Source organism: Ziziphus jujuba, chromosome 1 (genome assembly GCF_031755915.1).
Source record: "Ziziphus jujuba cultivar Dongzao chromosome 1, ASM3175591v1".
Lineage (NCBI taxonomy): Eukaryota > Viridiplantae > Streptophyta > Magnoliopsida > Rosales > Rhamnaceae > Ziziphus > Ziziphus jujuba.
Window position 1 is genome coordinate 874,983 of NC_083379.1, and position 19,384 is coordinate 894,366.

At 31.9% G+C, this 19,384-nt stretch overlaps 5 protein-coding genes across 6 annotated transcripts; 4 read left to right on the forward strand and 1 right to left on the reverse strand.

Moving 5' to 3' along the window:
• Positions 1 to 215: 215 nt before the first annotated feature.
• Positions 216 to 1,271, reverse strand: LOC107412582 (pathogenesis-related protein PR-1). The gene has a single exon (XM_016020417.4). It carries the CDS (start codon positions 1,077 to 1,079, stop codon positions 579 to 581), a length of 501 nt encoding a protein of 166 aa, XP_015875903.1. The 5' UTR covers positions 1,080 to 1,271; the 3' UTR covers positions 216 to 578.
• Positions 1,272 to 5,672: 4,401 nt separating this feature from the next.
• On the forward strand, positions 5,673 to 8,463 carry LOC107412671 (flavonoid 3-O-glucosyltransferase). The gene is made up of 2 exons (XM_016020525.4): positions 5,673 to 6,460; positions 7,334 to 8,463. Exons 1-2 carry the CDS (start codon positions 5,977 to 5,979, stop codon positions 8,200 to 8,202), a joined length of 1,353 nt encoding a protein of 450 aa, XP_015876011.3. The 5' UTR covers positions 5,673 to 5,976; the 3' UTR covers positions 8,203 to 8,463.
• A 2,066-nt stretch (positions 8,464 to 10,529) lies between these two features.
• On the forward strand, positions 10,530 to 11,926 carry LOC107411181 (flavonoid 3-O-glucosyltransferase-like). The gene has a single exon (XM_016018757.4). It carries the CDS (start codon positions 11,138 to 11,140, stop codon positions 11,645 to 11,647), a length of 510 nt encoding a protein of 169 aa, XP_015874243.3. The 5' UTR covers positions 10,530 to 11,137; the 3' UTR covers positions 11,648 to 11,926.
• LOC107411276 (flavonoid 3-O-glucosyltransferase-like) lies at positions 11,837 to 12,661 on the forward strand. Its single transcript, XM_016018861.4, has one exon. The coding sequence runs from the start codon at positions 11,846 to 11,848 to the stop codon at positions 12,644 to 12,646; it is 801 nt and encodes a 266-aa protein (XP_015874347.1). The 5' UTR covers positions 11,837 to 11,845; the 3' UTR covers positions 12,647 to 12,661.
• A 1,908-nt stretch (positions 12,662 to 14,569) lies between these two features.
• On the forward strand, positions 14,570 to 17,991 carry LOC107412240 (protein DETOXIFICATION 16). Of its 2 annotated transcripts, none has more exons than XM_060813916.1 (8): positions 14,570 to 14,999; positions 15,463 to 16,007; positions 16,084 to 16,170; positions 16,277 to 16,333; positions 16,427 to 16,665; positions 17,001 to 17,119; positions 17,222 to 17,320; positions 17,409 to 17,991. In XM_060813916.1, the coding sequence occupies exons 1-8, from the start codon at positions 14,721 to 14,723 to the stop codon at positions 17,466 to 17,468; spliced, it is 1,485 nt and encodes a 494-aa protein (XP_060669899.1). In that variant the 5' UTR covers positions 14,570 to 14,720; the 3' UTR covers positions 17,469 to 17,991. The 2 variants fall into 2 exon arrangements, with proteins under 2 accessions (XP_060669899.1, XP_060669900.1); XM_060813917.1 differs by having other exon boundaries at positions 14,574 to 14,999; positions 17,234 to 17,320.
• Positions 17,992 to 19,384: the final 1,393 nt, after the last annotated feature.

Sequence of the window (19,384 nt, forward strand, 5' to 3'; positions counted from 1 at the left end):
ATTTAAAGAGCAAAATTTAAGTGGTGCGTAATTGCGTATCTAGTTTTTGCTCACAAAATCTATTACATCATGTGGATCATGGATCATCCTGTGTATGAATCCAACATAAGAACATAAGTTTTTGAGAGGGAACTTCGTAGATTTGGACCACTTTTTTTTTTTTCTTTTTTCTTTTTCCCCCCCCTTTTTTTTTTAATCAATTTAAGACCTTACTTGAAATCAAATTTTGGTCTTTCAAAAATTTTTCAAACTTTTTTTTCCAAATTACTGAATAAGATATCTTAAAATTTTACACTTGACAAAAACAATTTTTTTTGCACCCGTAATCCATCTTCCATTTAAAGGAAAATAAACCCTTCAAATTAAAAATGGAAAATTGTCTTCTATATATATATATATACACACACACTCATAATTCCATATTAACACATTATATATGGATAAAATCAATAAAAAAACCCACTCGACAGAGTTTCTATCCAAAAAAAAAAAAAAATATTTATAATATCTCATACCCAATTTTCTAAATATAAATTCCAGCAAAAAATAAAAATAAAAATAAAAAAAAAAAGCCAAATTCAATATGGTCTTTCTCCAATATAATTCCCGGGAGGATCATAATTGCAAGTGATAAACACACCCTTGCCCCTAGAACAAGTGACCCTGGCGCACCCAACTCTACTAGTAGATCTCCAGACAATCTGAGTATAATGGCCACATTGTTCATTCCCAGCACAAGAATTGGACCAGTAATTGTACCATTTCCTCTCCGAAACCCATGCAGTCACGGCCTGAGCTGGGGTCCACTCGTCGCCGCTACCCCAGAAGATGTTCTCACCGTAAGGTCCTTTGGAATGCTTCAAAGCGCAGTCATTCCTCCTCTGGTTCGCATACCCCTGCGCATACCGAGCCAACCTCGGATCCCACACCAGCGGCTTCATTCTGAGTGTGGACCGAGCAGCATTTTGTGGTGCCAGGAACTGGTTGGCCAGGTTAAGGTACTGGTTTTGCTTTGTGAATGCATCTGTGGCGGAGATAAGGACGAGGAAGACAAAGAAGGTGGTGATGGTGGTATGCATTTGAAGAAGAAGAAGAAGTTATGAGCCTTTTTTCTATTTTTGTGTTGTTGAAGATGGGTTTTGAAGCGAAGGTGATGATATTTATAATTGAGAGGTTTTTTCTGGAGTAGTTGGGGTTTGGGTTAAGGGTATAAAGTGTCAAATACTGATGGGGTGGCAAGCATGTTCGATAATGATTGCCACATTTGTTTTTTTAGTGGGACAATGGTTTTCAAGGGGACTATTCAAAAATTTTATAATGCATGCTTTCTAAGATTTCATGATTTTTGGGTGGCCATTATTATCTTAATGGTCGACCAAATTTTTTATGATGAATATATCCATCTCTCATTCAGGAATATTGGAACTTTATGTTATACCCAAAAACAAAAATAATAATAAAAAAAAAATTGAAGAGGAAGCATTAAAGTAGGTTCAAAATGATAGGCTGTTCTGATTTTGGGGTTATTTGAATAATGATTCATTATATTTCTTAAAGTCAATTCCAAACCAAAGACTTATTCAAACCCCTCTCTGTTTTAGTGTATTAATTAATTTGAGGCATTTGGTTATATGGAATAAAAAATAAACAAATTAATATTAGTTAATGAGTACGTGGGGCGGTATGCACAACCTGGAGTCCTGCATTAATCCAAATGTGAGTTTGCTACAGATTTCGTCAGTCTCTAGCCTTAGTAGATTTTATGAAACAATTTAACATTAGTTTTTTATTATTAATATTTAAATTGTATTAAATATTAAAATTTAAAATTTAATTTATAAATTTAATGATATACTAAAAATCTATTTAAATAAAATAAATTCAGTAGAATACCAAATAACTATAAATAATTTTTTTTTTAATTTCAACTTTTAAAATGATCTGAAAATTGAAAAGAAAAAATTGTAATAGTTAGATCATCACATAGACTATAAGTTGTGTATATATATATATATATATATATAATCACATGAGAATATTGGTGCTCTTTTTTGATAGTTTTTTCATTTTTATTTTCTTTAATTGCCGAAATCCAAGGGGGTTTTTAAAGTACAACCCTCAATCAACGGAGAAGCCATAAACCCATCACCTGAATCGGTGCCATCAATTGCTCTTCTAAATCCATAACATGTTGACCAAAAAATAATTCGTAACAGCAAATTATATGACCAAATGAAAATTATATAACAGTAACTCTATGTTTGGTATTCTGAAAAATTAGAGGGACAAAAAAAAAAGTTAAGTGAAAATAGAAAGGAAAAAGAAAAAAATATAAATCCTTATAAATGATAAAAAATTTTTTGCTGGATATCGCTTATCAGCTACAACTTTTAGTGTAGCTAAAAGTTTGTGTTTGTTACTAAATGTTTTTAGCGATAATTAATACTGTTATTATTAAAAATAATTTTGAACAGGTCTATTTTTGTAGTTAAATCTAATAGTTGTGGTTTAAAACTATTTGTTACAGTCAAAATTGATTTAACCATAACAATTCATGTCGTCAAAAAGTCGTGTTTAATCTTCATTTTTTTAATTGATCATTAATGAAACCTTTTGCCGAGGAAAAAAAAAGTCCAAATATTAATATCATAGATTTTCTAAAATAACAATGAAATTTGTTAAAATTGAAACTATAACTTTCATTATAATAATTGAGTAGTTTTTTTTATTATGTTATTATTTTGGATGAATGAAATCTATAAATCATGTGATAACTAAATTGACCATCCAAAATTTTTGTTTTGGGATGAGTTCTATCATTTCATTCAAAATCCCAGAATACCCCTAGCTACTGGCTGGGTTAGATGGCCCGAGTGGCCTACCATTACTTTTAAAAGGAAAAGAAGTGAAAAAACATTTAGGTGAGCGTTTCCATTCAATCTTTCGTTGGTTTGTATTTTCCACTGATAAAGCTTTTAATACATGTTTTTTGGGGGGGGGGGGGGGGGTGGTGGGGGGGTAGACAATTGAAAGTATTTTAAATTTTTACGGACCAAATTTAAAACAATCTCTTGCAGCATCCAAACTGACCAGTATGGTAGTAGTGTCTGTCCTTTGACGCTCTATTATTCATCTGCATGTTACAGGTTCGACAGGCAGTACTTTTATTTGGAATTGGAACGCAAGGGACGGACATTGGGCCGATAAGGCAAAACTGGGGAGATGTGGACCAAAAAAATAATACATAACATTAAGTCCTACTTCTCTGAACATGTGGACCAGAAAATAATACGTAACATTAGTAATTATAAAATGGTAAAATTATTTGCATATGGAGATATAAAATGGTAAAAATAAAGGATAAATTTAATTAACTTTTGAAAGAATAGGATATCATCATCAAAAGAATTTTACTATTTATCATTAATGAAATAATCACCATTAAGATCATTTGTGACATAATAATTATAAAAAAAAAACATTTTTTCAAATTTAATTTAAAGTCACATTCTTTTTTGAATCCCATCTCTTATTCAACGACATTATTCCCATTAAAAAATAAAAAAATCAAAATCATTTTTAACATTAAATTTTTTAAGCTATTAAAAAATGAAAAAATAAAAAATATTTTCAACACTAAATTCTTTAAACTATTAATATTAATCTTTTTCCTTCATGTTGGGTTATAATTTTAAAACGAATTAACAAACCGTTGTATGCAAAGTTTTGCATTGTCTTATCTGTTTATAATTTGGTGTCAATTACCTTTGTCTGTTAGAACGTGTGATTAATTATTGTTCTTTTCGTTTGATTTTATTTTTATTAGTTCAGAAAATAATGCCATTTTCCTTTGTGTAACGAGTTAATAATAATCACCATTGGTAATTATCACTCGTCTCTTTCTATATCTTTGCCCTACACATTAAGAAATTTTTTTTGAAGTGAAATTATGGTTTTGAGAAACAATGTTGATATGAAGTTAGAAGTTTAAAAACATTGATTGAATTTTAGATTTAAAAGATAAAAATTAACGAAAGAAAATGTCTTACCTAACATAGAATTACCAATTTCGAAAAGCAACTGAACAGAAAATATTTAATAACTCATAAGTTATAATATGTATCAAAATTTTGTTACTTAATGTCTTACTTAACATAGAATTACCAAGTTCGAAAAGCAACTGAACAGAGAATATTTAATAACTCATAAGTTATAAGATGTATCAAAATTTTGTTAATTAATTCGAAAAAACGTTAACGTACACAGATGTGTTTGGATTATGAATGCTCACTTTTGACATTTGGCAACTATTATCCATCGTTTTCCCTCTTTTTAAAAATATTTAATCCATTTATTTCTTTTAACAATAATCTAATAATTAATATAAGTAATTACAATTACTATACTAAAAGGAAAAAAAAAATATTATATTGCAAGCTTAATTCTGGTCTCTAAATCGAGCTAACTAATTCTCCCCCCCCCCCCCCCCCTTTTCTATATGTATTTGAAAACATATGCTATATAAATATATGATTTATACTCTAAAACAAAAACAAATATAAAAAATTATTAAAAAAACAGAAATATTAAATTCTATAAGTCTTATAAGTAATTGAATGATTGATTATTTATACATGACATGACTAATTTCAGTAAATATGGATATCTCAAATTATGTATTGCCATAATTAACCATTTTTGCGATATAAATGCAAAAAGTAAAGAAAACTTGAAAGTTGGTATTCTTTTTTTTTTCTTTTTCATCCATCGAAATAGGATCAAGAAGACAAAAAATTGTAACTCATAAGTCCAAATACCTAAGTATTTAGTATATGTATGATAGAAATTTTTTTTTTGTCAAAAGTTTTATTTAAAAATAAAAAACTATATTATAAAAAAATAAAAATATAGAAAAATTAATAAGTATTTAATGTAATTTTTATATTTTCAATTAAATACTTATTAGTTTTTTATAAAATTTTTTTTTTTCCAAAAAGATCTATTACACAAACTTCTATATATTAAAGCTATATTTTCATCAATTATATCAAAAGAACACTTACTAAAATATATAAATATAAATATAATATAATTAAATCATTTTTTTATGCTAAAAATAATCAAAATTTTATCTGAATTTAAAAATATATATATATATATATATAATATGTTTCCAACTCAGTACTTTTTTTCTTTTACACAATACAAACTAGAAGGAATTTTATCCGAAAGGTGTCTAGAAAAAGTATCAAACTCAATTCCTCAACCGACCAATAATTTGTTTTACCCGAAATAATTATCATTTTCCCCTCTGAAACATAGTCAATCAAGTCTAATGTATATCTTGGTCAAGTGAGGTTGCATCATGGGGTTGTAGATTGCAAATACACCCATTCTATTATAAATTGAAGTTATTGTAACCCAATCAAAAAATTCGCCTATATATCTTCTCCAAAACAGTCTCTCACATCACATGGTTGTCACTTGTAATTTTCTACCCAAATAATTAATATTTTTCTACCTAAAACATAATCAATTCTTTCCTATATCTATCTTTAGATGAGGTTGCACCATAATGGTTGGAAATACGGACAATTACTTATTAAATAGGAGCTATGTTAACCCCATCAAAAGAATTCCTCTATATATCTTCTCCCCAAATACTCTCTCACATCACACCGTTGTCACCTGTCATCTTCTCAACCAACCGTTCTTCACACCCAGCAAGCTCTGCTGAAACCCTCAACCTCCCTTATAGTAATCTTCATTTTTTCCATTTAACTGTTCACAACAACAAATCCGCAAATTATTCATCACATCAATTTTATCTGATCCTCAAAAACAGCTTATTCTTCTCCTTTTTTCATGTTTTTCCCCATATATATATATATATATATGTATATACACACAATCCCTCATTCCCCTTTCTTTCTTAAATAACATACATTTTTTTTCTTTTCTTTTGAAACTAAACCAATGTCATCGTCCAGACACATCGCCGTCCTTGCTTTCCCATTCGGTTCTCACGCAGGTCCTCTTCTCAGCCTCGTTCGCCAGATCGCGAAGGCCGTTCCCGACGTGATATTCTCGTTCATGACCACTGCTAGATCCAGTGGCATTATCTTTTCTCAGGACTATAATGGAGGACCTCATAACATAAAACCCTACAATGTGGATGATGGTTTGCCGGACGGTTACGTGCCGTCCGGTAATCCGGTGGAGCCGGTGGAGCTGTTTGTGAAGGCGGCGCCGGAGAATTTCACAAAGGCCGTGGAGAAGGTCGAGGCCGAGACCGGTTTGAAGATTGGGTGCTTGATATCCGATGCGTTTTTCTGGTTCGCCGGAGACATGGCTGAGAAAATGACCGTCCCGTGGGTTGCGCTGTGGACAGCCGCGCCACGGTCGGTTCTTGTTCATGTGGATACTGATGCCATCAGACAGGCTCTGCAGGCTACTAACGGTGAGAATTATTTCATTGTTGGAAATTATTCCATACAAATTTTATTTTTTTATTTTTCTTATATATATATATATATATATTATCTTAATTTTATCTGATGGTGTTTAATATCCTGATTTCAATGCACAAATCATATTAAAAATTTTACAACGGTCTGTGCAAAGGAATAAGGCGATAATAGCGCAACACTGGAAAGAAATTTTCATATTTCGTTTTGTTGACTTTTGGGGAAAGGTAATGTTGGCTTAATATGGTACCTAATTTAATTAAGCGTCACGTTATGCAAGGAAAGTCATAATTACTACTTAATATTTATCTCAAAAAAAAAAAAAAAAAAAACTTGATAAGCATATTTTGAATACATACACAATTTTTTTTTTCTTTTTATGATCTTAATTACTACACTGTTAAAAACCTTTTCGATCTTTTTCTCCTCCTTTAGAAAGGTTGGTGGGCTTGGGGCTGGGGTGGGGTTTTGATCTATATATATATATATATATATATAAAGAAAATTGGAAATATATTTTAGAAATGACATCTAATTAATCGTCCTATCATGTAAAGAGAGTCTTGCCTTAACCAAGACATGAATTGGCATAAATATATAAAATAAACTAATAAACTGAAAAAAAAAAAATTTATTAAGCTGCCCAAATAACAAGAAATTAAAATTATTTGTGATCTATCTTTCCTTTGAAATTATAGATTTTGTTTTTCAACAAATTTCAATAATAAATTTGAAACATAACCAAATAGAAGCACGTTCAAATCAACGAACATATTATGGAATAAATTTAGATGACAATGGCTACTCTAATATATGGGGTGGTGGGATATTCAAAAGTCATTTAAACTCTTTTTTTTTTATTGCAGAATCCGGGAAGGAGGACCAAAAGCTCGACTTCCTTCCTGAATTTTCAGCATTCCAAAAATCAGACTTACCCGAAGGAGTAGACGTAGTGGGACGACCAGAATCACCCTTCGAAGATCTACTACACAAAATGGGGAACAAACTTCCCCAAGCAAATGCTGTCGCCATAAACTCTTTCAAAGAATTAGACCCTGAAATTGGTAAACAGCTCAATGCAAGGTTAAAAAAGTTCCTCAACGTGGGGCCCTTCACTCTAACATCTCCATCGTCAATCAAACCAGACGAACATGGATGCTTAGAGTGGTTAAACAAGCACGAACCCAATTCCGTGGTGTATGTGAGCTTCGGCTCCGTAATTACACCACCACCCCATGAGATCTCAGCCTTGGCTGATGCATTAGAAGAAAGTGAGTTCCCATTTCTTTGGTCTTTTAGAGGTAATGTGGAAGAGTTTTTGCCCAAAGGGTTCATTGAGAAAACGAGTGGGAAAGGGAAACTTGTTCCTTGGGCTCCACAAGTGCAAGTTTTGGAACATGAATCGGTTGGAGCCTTTTTGACTCACTGCGGTTGGAATTCCATATCGGAGAGCATGAGAGGCGGTGTGCCGATGATTTGCAGACCTTTTTTTGGGGATCAGAAGCTGAACATGAGGACGGTTGAGGCTGTGTGGGGGATAGGTGTAGGGGTTGAAGGTGGGGTGATCACAAAGAATGGTGCAATAAAAGCCATGCAACAAATATTTTTGGGTGAAGGAAAGAAAATGAGGGAGAGATTGGGGGTCCTGAAAAAGCTTGCTCTTGAGGCGGTTCAACCTAATGGTAGCACAACTAGAGATTTTAGTACATTGGTAGAGATAATCAACCAGCTCTAGAAGGTTTTATTATTTTATTTTATTTTCTTGGTCCTTTGGTTAATTAGGTTTTGGGTCAGGGTCCTAATCTCTCTGCTACCTCCTTTGTCTTCCTTAATTATATTGTGCTTTTGCTGTACCGAAAAGGTAGGATAGGAGTAGTATGGCTTTGTGTGTATTATTACTATGCTTGTGGCCCCTATAATTTGGATCATTAGGGAATTTGGAAAACAAAATGGAAATGTTTTCTTTATAAAAGCAGTAATATTAGTCTTTTTGTTCTTTTTTTTTTTTTTTTTTTCATTTGCCACAATTTATATATTCTTGGATATTTTTCACACACTATATAGGTAGCAATTATTAACTCTTATAAGTGTCGGGGTAATAATGAATTATCAAGGCCGCCGTGAGAGTTTCATGGGTGATTTATTGAGTAGCCCACCTTTTAAGTAATAATAGAGGGTTTGGGTGATTTATTAGGCCTCACCTATTGAGCAATTTGTTTAGTGACAACCCTAGTTTGAAAGGATTTGAGAATTGCCATGAAAATTGCTTTCAAATTTTAGGACAACTATTCAAAACATATATTAAAGCTGTTGTCAGGGTGAGTAATTGAAGAATAAATAGATATACATCTTGTTGAAATCAATAATGGTAATTGACTAATAATATTGCTGCTATATATATACAAAATTGCTTACAAGTGACGGGACAAAATAATGCATTATTAACTAAACAAAATAAGATTATTGGTTCTGTTAATTCCTAAACTATGCCCATGGTTGCATTTTTGTCTTTAATTTTTTTCAGAGTACTTTGATTCCTAAATTTTATTTTTTAATGCATTTTGATCTTTAAACTAATTTTTAATAAAAGTTTTAGCTATTTTAGACGTGCAATACATTTACTATTATGAGGAAACAATGGAATTATAAAATCATATAACTCGATAAGACCTATGTGTATTATATCAAGCATGTCTCAAAACTATCAATAGGTGGTTAAAAAATTATTTAAGAATTAAAATGTGTGAAAAACTAACGTTTAGGAACCAAAATGTTAAAAAATATATATATTATTTAGGGACCCAAATATTAAAACTTTGTTTGTGATTAATTTTGGAACTCCAAAACTAATTATTAAAGGATTTAAAGATACCTCAAGTGTTTGGTAAAATTTTTAAATTTTGATTTTATAAGAATCTATGTTCTTTAACAGTTGTTTTTTGGGAACAGCGAAAGCAAATTTTTGAGATTTTGATTTTAGCTTTTTTAATTATTTATAATTAAAATACCAATTTTAACCATTATTAAAAAGTTAATATCATTTATATCCAAATTATATTGATAATTTACTAAACAACCTTAAAATCAACATTTTTAATTCTTTATTTTTTTTCCATGTACTAAAGTTTTATTTTTTTAATTTCCAAGTACTATAGTTGTGATAAAAAAAAATTATTTGAAGTATTTAATGATACATGTTATAAGAATAACAATATAATACTTTCAATAAAAAGATGATAAGTAATATACTTTTTAATCATTATATATGAGGAAAGAGATTCTGTCCTATCTTAACTCCTTAATATATAGGAAATGAGGTAGGACTATCTTAATTCCCTAATATATAGGAAATGAGGTAGGAATAAGAAGGGAAATCCCCACAGGGGGGTGGGGGGTGGGGGTGTGGTCAGTGGAGGCTGACCCCATCCCTACCCGCCCTGTTACCACCTATGTAAGTTTACCAAAAACTTACATGATTATTTCTGCAGTTCATTATTTTTGCAACATAATTAAAATTGATTTTTTAAAAACTGCAGGAATATCAAACTAAGCCTAAATATGGTTTAAAGAATAACAAAGTTAAATAATACCATTTGACACATAATAGGGTCCAAAAGATTAAAATAAAAATAAAAATAAATACCTGTTAAACTGATCAAGATAATAGTAACAAAAATCCGAGTATCGATATAACCCTATTATATTACCATTAATCTTGAGCAATATGTGCTGACATGCATCAAATCATTGTAGACATTAAAAATAAAGAGCAGATTATAAAAAAAAAATTATAGGGGAGTTAATTTTGCAAATATTTTTAATTTAAGGGATAATCCTGTTCACCTCATTAATTATGCTATTTTTTGCATTTTGCCCCCATACTTTTTTGTAGTTTACTTCTATATTTCAAATTGCCTCGTAGAACAGTAAATTTTCTATCCATTAATTATACATTTGTACACATAAATTTAATGAAACTAAACATACATAATTTATTTAATACTGTTTAAAAACTGTTTTGTTTTGTTTTACTTTATTTTTGAACATTATGCAAGGCTAAATTGGCCATAATTATTAGGAAAATTTGCTTGATTAAATTAATTAATTGACAGGAAAATAATATATAGTTGTCGCACAATGTGAAGGGATTTGTATGTTGGAGGCAGAATACAAAAGGTGAACATGAATAGTTGAGGGGGGTGGTAAAATATAGCCATCTTTAAATTTAGTTAAAAAAAAAAAAAAGGTGGGAAAATCGTGTGGCCACACCCTCGTTCCGAGATTCTACCGACTCCAGCTAGCTCAGCAACATTAATGAACCTACGTCCTCCTGATCAGGCCGACTTCCAACTTCTTTCAGTTTTCATTTTCCTTTCTGCCCAAACAAACAGGGAATTCTCTCTCTCTCTTTTTCTACTAATTGCGATAATACTCTCTCTGTGCCTGTTTCTTGCCGTTGTATATTCTAATTTGAAAGAAACTTCAGTTCGTTGTGAAAAACAAACTTCATATCCAGCGATCAATGGACAAGTTTCCATCAATATTTCTCTCCCATTTATATATCTTATTTTCTTTGCATTCAAACAAAGGCATAGACTTTTAAGATATTAAAAAAAAAAAAAAAAAAAAAAGCCGGTAGTCCTCTGTCTTTGTCGAGGACAACCACGGCAATGGAGAAGAAACATGTTTTGGTCATGGCCTTTCCCTTCGGTTCCCATGCAGCCCCTCTACTAGACCTCGTTCGCAGTATCGCATTCGCCGCACCGGACGTCAAGTTCTCCTTCTTGAATACCTCCGCATCCAACAAGTCTCTCTTCTCCAACGACAACAATGACGGTGGCGGCTGCGATAATATCAAGCCATACGATGTCGATGATGGGTTGCCGGTGGACTACGTCTTCTCCGGTAATCCGCAGCAACCGGTGGAGTTGTTTCTCAAGGCCACGCCGGGAAACTTTAGGACGGCAATGTATGAAGCGGTGGCGGAGACCGGGAGGCAAATCAGCTGCTTGATCAGCGATGCCTTTTTGTGGTTCGGCGCAGATATTGCTCAGGGAATGAACGTCCCTTGGATTCCTCTTTGGACTGCTGCACCCCAATCCCTTCTTGTTCATGTCAAAACCGACGAAATCCGCGAAAAAGTTGATAGGATTGGTAAGGCCTTTTGGACCTTTAATTGATTTATATATATAATTTTATTCTACTGCATCTGGTGGTTGTCGCCTACAACAATGATAATCTATCTAGCGACAACCACAACATATGTTGTTATCGATAATAGTCCGGACACTGATGGTGATGTTGATTAATAACGCACAGGATACGATGAAAAGCAAATAGTAGAAATCAGTTCAGACTATTCAATCCAAGCAGCAGATATGCCAGAAGGAGTAATATCAGGGGACTTAGACTCATGCTACGCAACGATGCTATTGAGAATGGGAAGAAATTTACCCAAAGCCAAAGCGGTTGCTATAAACTCTTTCCAAGATATTCATCTAAAACTCGTCGGCGAACTCAAGGACAGATTTCAAAGCTTCCTCAACATCGGACCATTCAGTCTGAAATGTCCACCCACATGGACTTCCGACGAACACCGTTGCCTAGAATGGCTGGACCAGCACGAATACGCGTCAGTGGCTTATATTAGCTTCGGGAGGATCGCAACACCTCCTCCACATGAGCTTATAGCCTTGGCTGAAGCACTGGAAGAATGTAAAGTTCCATTTCTATGGTCCTTTAGAGGTAACGTAGACGAGAAGTTGCCAAAAGGATTAATCAAAAGGGTCGGATCGAGAGGCAAAATAGTTCCATGGACGGTGCAATTGCTCGTCCTGGCTCATCCATCGGTGGGGGTTTTTGTTACACATGGTGGGTGGAATTCTATATTGGAGAGCATTATTGCTGGTGTTCCTATGATTTGTAGACCATTTTTTGGTGACCAGAAGATTAATATGAGGACCTTAGAGAAGGTATGGGGTTTTGGTATTGGGCTCCAAGGAGGTGTGTTCACCAAGAATGGAGCAAAAGAGGCATTGGAATTGACTTTGTTGAGGAAAGAAGGATGGGAAATGAGAGACAAAATTAGAGGACTCAAAGAAAATGCTTACCAGTCCGTAGGTGCTGATGGTAGCTCCACAGAAGATTTTAATACTTTGATAGATATAATAACAAAATAATGTTTTAATCTGCCAAACACTTCTTTGGTATATGCACCAAAAAAGTTACCAACTTTTTCATTTTTTTCATTTTTTTTTTCATTTTTTTCATTTTTTTTCCCGCAATTTATTCTTTATTTTCAATTCTGGGTAAATATTGGATGTCAGATGTGTATAGTTTAAAATAATGCATACGTCTCTAGCTACAATCTTGGTTGCATCAGTGGCTGGAGAAAATCAAACAGAAATCAAGAAAAATAGGAAAAAGAGGAATTATCAGAACAAAATACAAATAGTTTTACAAGATATTTTTGAAAACGATGTAAAAAACTACAACAAACTTTGGAACTTTGTTAATTTGGATATCGAATTTGGGTTATGTACGGTTTCCTAGTGTCTTCACAATTTAGGGGTCTTGATTGAAATGGTATCAACTTACTTTTGGAACTTTGTTACTCAGAATCATGGGCCTAACATTATCCCATTTGATTAGAGTCTATTAGCTTCTTTTTTTTCTTTTCTTTTTTTTTTTTTTTTTTTTTTCCAAATCCCCTTGAGAAACATTTCAAATTTGGTCATTTACCCCCAAGGAAAAAAAAAAAAAAAAAAAAGAAGATAAAAATGTCTCTTTTATCTTCCCATAAATGTAAGATAATATTAATTTAATATTATTAAAAAACTGTTATATAATTGGTTATTAAAATTTTGGTAAAAAAATTTGGTATACGTAATATTACTCTTTGTATAATTAAACTGCAGATTAAAAGAGGTTAACAGCATTTTCCAATTATATATATATATATATATATATATATATATTTATATATATTATATAACTTTTGACTTTTAGCTTCATTTATGATGAAATTACAAATATATTAAATGTTAATCCTTTTCAGTGAAAATTTGGCATTATCTTCTAATTAGTTAACCTTTTGGAAATTTTCAACTTCAAATATAGATATTCCCCAAATTTAGTTATCATGCAGACAACATCTTGTATTTTCATTAATTTGTTTTTATCTTTAACATATGGTGGAGATTCGAAAGTAAATTATTATGTAAAAAATAGATATTCAAATTCAGAATTATTAACTGGTACATTTCATCATTTTCAGGGCACCACAGTCAAGAGGACCACAAAATGGCAGTGCCTAATGTGCATCTGACGTGAATGGATGATATGGACCTTCATTATCATTTCGCAAAATTCGAATGAAACCAAACGATTCCTTTCCTCTCGAGGCATCCACATTTTGAGTGGTAAAACAAGATTTTTAAAATATCTCCATCTCTTTTGTCCTCCTGAAAACAAAATATCTTAGAGCAATTGCGTATTATTACAAATTTCAAACAATCATACAATAAAAATTTCATTGATCGCTTTTAAAAATTTTTGGAATAATTAATTACAAAATATATATATCTATATATATATTTATATATATATGTCTACTAAGTTGTGTATTTTTAGTCTTAAATTTTTTTTTTCCAATTATACGATCATCTTATTACTCACTACAATTGATTTTTAATTAATAAAAGTAGAAAAACAAAATTGATAAATTCTTTAAACAAGTTATGAAGTTTTTCAGAGTAAGATATCTCCCAATATACTCTTCTTTATATGAAATGGTTCCTGCAGAATATTATTATACATAATAATAATAATAACAATAATAATAATAATAATACTACATTTTAGTAAAATAAGAATACAGTGACATTGCGTGGCCAAAATGCTTACATATTTTCAGTTGAACTTAAAAAGATGACTTTTCAGGCAATGTATCAATAAACACAAGAAATTGGGTTGGCTTTTATGACCCAGCCTAACAGAGACAATTTCCTGCCTAGTCAGATTCATTTATTTTTACATTAGGTTTTTATTTATTTACTTATCTATTAATCTGTCTGTTTTGTTGTTCCCCTGACCCTGACGTATGGATATTATACTTTTCTATCACTGTTGACTTTACCAGATTCAGTTTCTCATGGACTTGATGCTTAGTTTCTTCATTTAGCTCTTGATCCAGATACAGAGGGAAAAAATAAATAAATAAATAAATAAGGGAAAAAGGAAAAAGTAAGTAACATGGATGTTGAAGAACAGAAAGATTTTCTTGTATCGAAATTACTAGTGCCAGTCCCTGAAGAAAATGCCTTGCAATCAAGAAAAAGATTGTCCAAAGATGAGATTGTTGCAGAGGTGAAGAAGCAGCTGTTATTGGCAGGTCCTTTGGTGTTTGTTAACATTTTAATATTCAGTTTGCAAGTGATTTCAGTGATGTTTGTTGGCCATCTTGGAGAGCTAGCACTTTCTGGTGCTTCCTTGGCTACTTCATTTGCTTCAGTAACTGGCTTCAGCCTCTTGGTAAGTGAAGGTTTCCATACTTTCTAATGGCTTCTTCCATGAATGAAGGAATTTTAGATTGAATGGCAGACTTGGCTTTGTTTGATTATATTTTTTGAAATTTCCTTCGAACGTTTTCCTGTTTGGCTATACCTTTTTGCCTTTTTCTTCAGTTCTCTGCCTTACTTTTCTCTGCCCACAAAGCATATTTTCATATTTTCTTCTTTTATAATGACTTCATATATATTCCATGGAAATTTCATCAGTAACAAGAAAACAGGGTGGTTTTAACAATGAAACTTTTCATGATTTTGTAAAAAATGCAGGACATCTTCCAAACCAATATTTTTCAATTTCAGTAGCCCCTCAAATATTTAAATTTTGACCGTGTCTTAATGTTCAACAATGAGATTGGTTATTAATTGTGTATGAAAAATCTAAAAGCTTAAGCTTGATCAATTTGATGCTTTGGTTTGGTGTATAGATTGGAATGGGCAGTGCACTAGATACCTTCTGTGGTCAGTCCTATGGAGCAAAAGAGTATCACATGCTTGGAATTCACATGCAGAGGGCAATGATTGTTCTTCTACTTGCAAGCATCCCACTTGCTTGTATATGGGCCAATGCAGGGGAAATTCTTGTTTCCTTAGGCCAAGATCCAAAAATTTCAGCCGGCGCTGGACGTTATGCTCGTTTCATGATTCCCAGTATCTTCGCTTTCGCGATTATTCAATGCCATGCCAGATTCTTGCAAACCCAAAACAATGTAGCTCCATTGATGGTTACCACAGGAATTACAACATTATCACACATCTTTACCTGCTGGTTCCTGGTATTCAATTCTGGCCTTGGAAATAGAGGGGCTGCTTTGGCAAATTCCATTTCTTATTGGATTAATGCATTGTTAATGGTACTCTATGTCAGAATTTCTCCTTCCTGTAGGAACACATGGACTGGGTTCTCCAAAGAGGCCCTTCATGGACTTACAAAGTTCCTAAAACTGTCTGTTCCCTCAGCTGTAATGATCAGGTAATCTTCAGTCTCTATGTATACACTTAAACATAATCTTTTGTTTCTGAAGTTCTGTTCTTATATTTCTGAGCAGCTTGGAAAGCTGGTCATTTGAGATGATGGTGCTGTTATCTGGTCTTCTTCCGAATCCGGAACTCGAAACATCAGTCCTGTCAATCAGGTTTGTTTTGTGTTACAAAGTAATTCTGTGGAGTATATTACGTACTAAACACATGATCCTACCACAGAACGTATTAAATAACTAAGCTATCTACTTTATACTCCAGCCTCAACACTTGTACAATGGTTTACATGATACCCCTTGGAATTAGCAATGCAGTCAGGTGAGTTTCGGGTTACAAATCAAAATGGTTTCTGCATTTAATCTGTTTGACATAAAGTCCTAATAATAAACTTGCTTGTTACTTTTTCCACAGTATAAGAGTTTCCAATGAATTGGGTGCGGGGAGAGACAAAGTAGCTCTCTCAGCAGTATGTGTTGCGCTATTCATGGTTGTTACAGAAGGCATTATTGCAGCCACTACCATGACCTTGGGGCATCATGCGTGGGGATACTGCTATAGCAGTGACGCAAGAGTTGTGAAATATGTGGGACAAATGCTGCTGCTAATTTCAGTATCCCATTTTTTTGATGGAATTCAGTCTGTGCTTTCAGGTTCTATTGTTTTTCTTTTGAATCTTCATTTTTCTCCTTTTCCTCTACCATAAAAGAAATTTTATTTTTGCTGTTCATTTTGTATGTGTAAGACCATGTACAATGCTAGACAGATACAGAACCAAGCCATTGAAATTCACAAAATAGGAATGACAAATCAAACAGATACACATATTGTTTCAAGAAATTTGATTAGCATTACCTCATCCAATATTTTCACTTCGAATGCTAAAAATCACTTTAAAATATAACATCCTTCTGATACATTCTCTTTAGTATATCTCAAAACCCACTTCTACTAAGTCATGAAGAAAGGGTTTCTCAATTGATTTCAGGCACTATAAGAGGGTGTGGGAGGCAAAAGATTGGGGCTTGTATTAACCTAGGAGCTTACTATCTTATGGGAATTCCAGTTGCTTTATTGTTAGCTTTTTTCTTCCACATTGGAGGAAAGGTACATCTTCTGGCTGTTTGCTTGGTTTTAAGCTCTTGTTTCATATTCTGACAGAGAAAAAGAATGTCAATAAATAATCATTATTTAATGTTGAAATCAAAGTATGATCTGCAGGGTCTTTGGATTGGAATCACAGTGGCATTATTCGTCCAAGCAGCATCTCTTTCAGTCATAATTATACGCACTGATTGGGAACAAGAAGTAAACTACTGCAACTCAATAAATTTTTCCATATTTGCTCATCTCTAATTTTCACCTCGTACTCCATTTTCGTTTTTCGGTTTCGTAGGTAAAGAAAGCTGCAGATAGAGTCTTCATCAAAAGAATTTCCGTTGATGAACTATCATAGCGTGGATTTGGAAGTAAAGCAACACAAAGGTTATACGATGGCTCTTGTCGATGCTCAAAGAAGCTATAGTTTTTGGAAACCTGAACTTAATAACTTCATAATTGGTGAATTTTTTGAACATAATAATTGTCCAAGAGCACTAGCAAGAAGCCAGATGGTCATCTTATTTGGTGTTTCCTACGACATTCCCAGCTGGGCTGTTTGGACCTCAATTTGTACCAAAAAGCAGAGCAGGATATAGGAATCATATATAATTGGGTTAGAGGTAAAACCATTGATATGGTAATTCAACAGCCAGTGGGTAGAAGTTAAGGCTTATTCCTACTTTGTCTACTAATGTTTGAACTTATAAAATGGTGATATTATAATGGAAGACATGGTTTTTTAATTATGTTGAATAGGTATAAGTAGTTAGTCCATATCCAATTAAATTATTTTGTTAATCCAGACCAGTGATCACATTTTCACATTTCAGATATTTTTCAATAAGCTCAATTTGTCCCCTTATTATCTTCTTTCTTTCTTTCTTTTCTTAAGGTAGAATATTCAGGACTCCACTTATTGAGTATTTTCAAAAATAATATTTTTATCCTATTGGCTATTTTCAAAATTATTAGTTGATGCTAATATTATTAACTGGGCCAAATGACTGATACTTAACAGATGTTGTGAAATTGGGCTTTAGGCCTCTAGCCATTACGCCTCACTTCAATGTGGAACTCTTCTAAAGCCCAGTTATTGATTTTTTATTTTATTTTTTTATAAAAGCCCAATTAATGATATATATATATATATATATTTATCTTTTTCAATCTTTGCCAAGTTAATGATTTGATTTATATTTTTTGTTTTTTTTTTTTTTTGTCTTTTATTTATCCAAAAAAAGAAAAAAGAAAAAGAGACACTGGGAGTGCACCCACCTGGGAGATTTTTTTTTTTTTTTTTTGGCTAAGGCACATGTGGGAGATTTGGCTAAAGCCCTTTTGAAATATTTCATACTCACAAAAAAAATCTTCTTTAATATATTAAAATAACAAATAAATCCATCAATGAAGATTATATTTAACACATTGCCCCTTTTAATACTTAAATGCTAAAAATTATTTTAATTTGACAAAATACTTTTTTGGCATATCAATTGTTTTATCTTCCAAATAATTTAATCCTAACTTGTTTTCATTGTTATCCATATTAAAAATAATATTTTCTTCAAATAACTTTAAACAATAATATTAATATTAATTAATTGAATCTATTCAATATGGGCATTTAAATAATTTTAAATTTTAAAATTTTATAATTCTTTATAAGAGTAATTTTGTCTTGATGTATACCTTTTGTTTAATATGTAAATTTTTAATAGTTTAAAGCGGTTTTCTATACTATTTGTAAGTGTCAAATAGGTTAGAGGGATTTGTGCAATTTAACCAAAATACTATAAACTTTTTTACTGGTTGTTCTCTAAATATATGGAACTCTTATTAATTTTCAATGAATTGAATCCTTTATCATCGTTTCAATTATTAAATAATGAAAATTTACATCTTTTTCTAATAAGGTGGGGATTCAAGCAGATGACCTTTTTGCCTTAACGAGATAGAGATTCCTAAGGATTTTAAGTTTTTTTTTTTTTTTAAAATAAATATCAGCATTTTAAAATGTTCATTTATATCTCTTTTCTTACTATTTATAATATAATTTTATAAACTTTCACAAAAATACAACATTAACAATTTCCTTAGTAAAATAATTAATACTATATAAAATTGTGTCTGTTTACGCATTCAATGTAGTTTTGAAAAACATTTATTTCTAATATATGCGTTTCGGACAAATGAAATGACTTAAGATATTACCCAATTTATAATGTTTAAGGCTAAAGTTAGATCATATCAAGAAACCATCCTAAAAATATA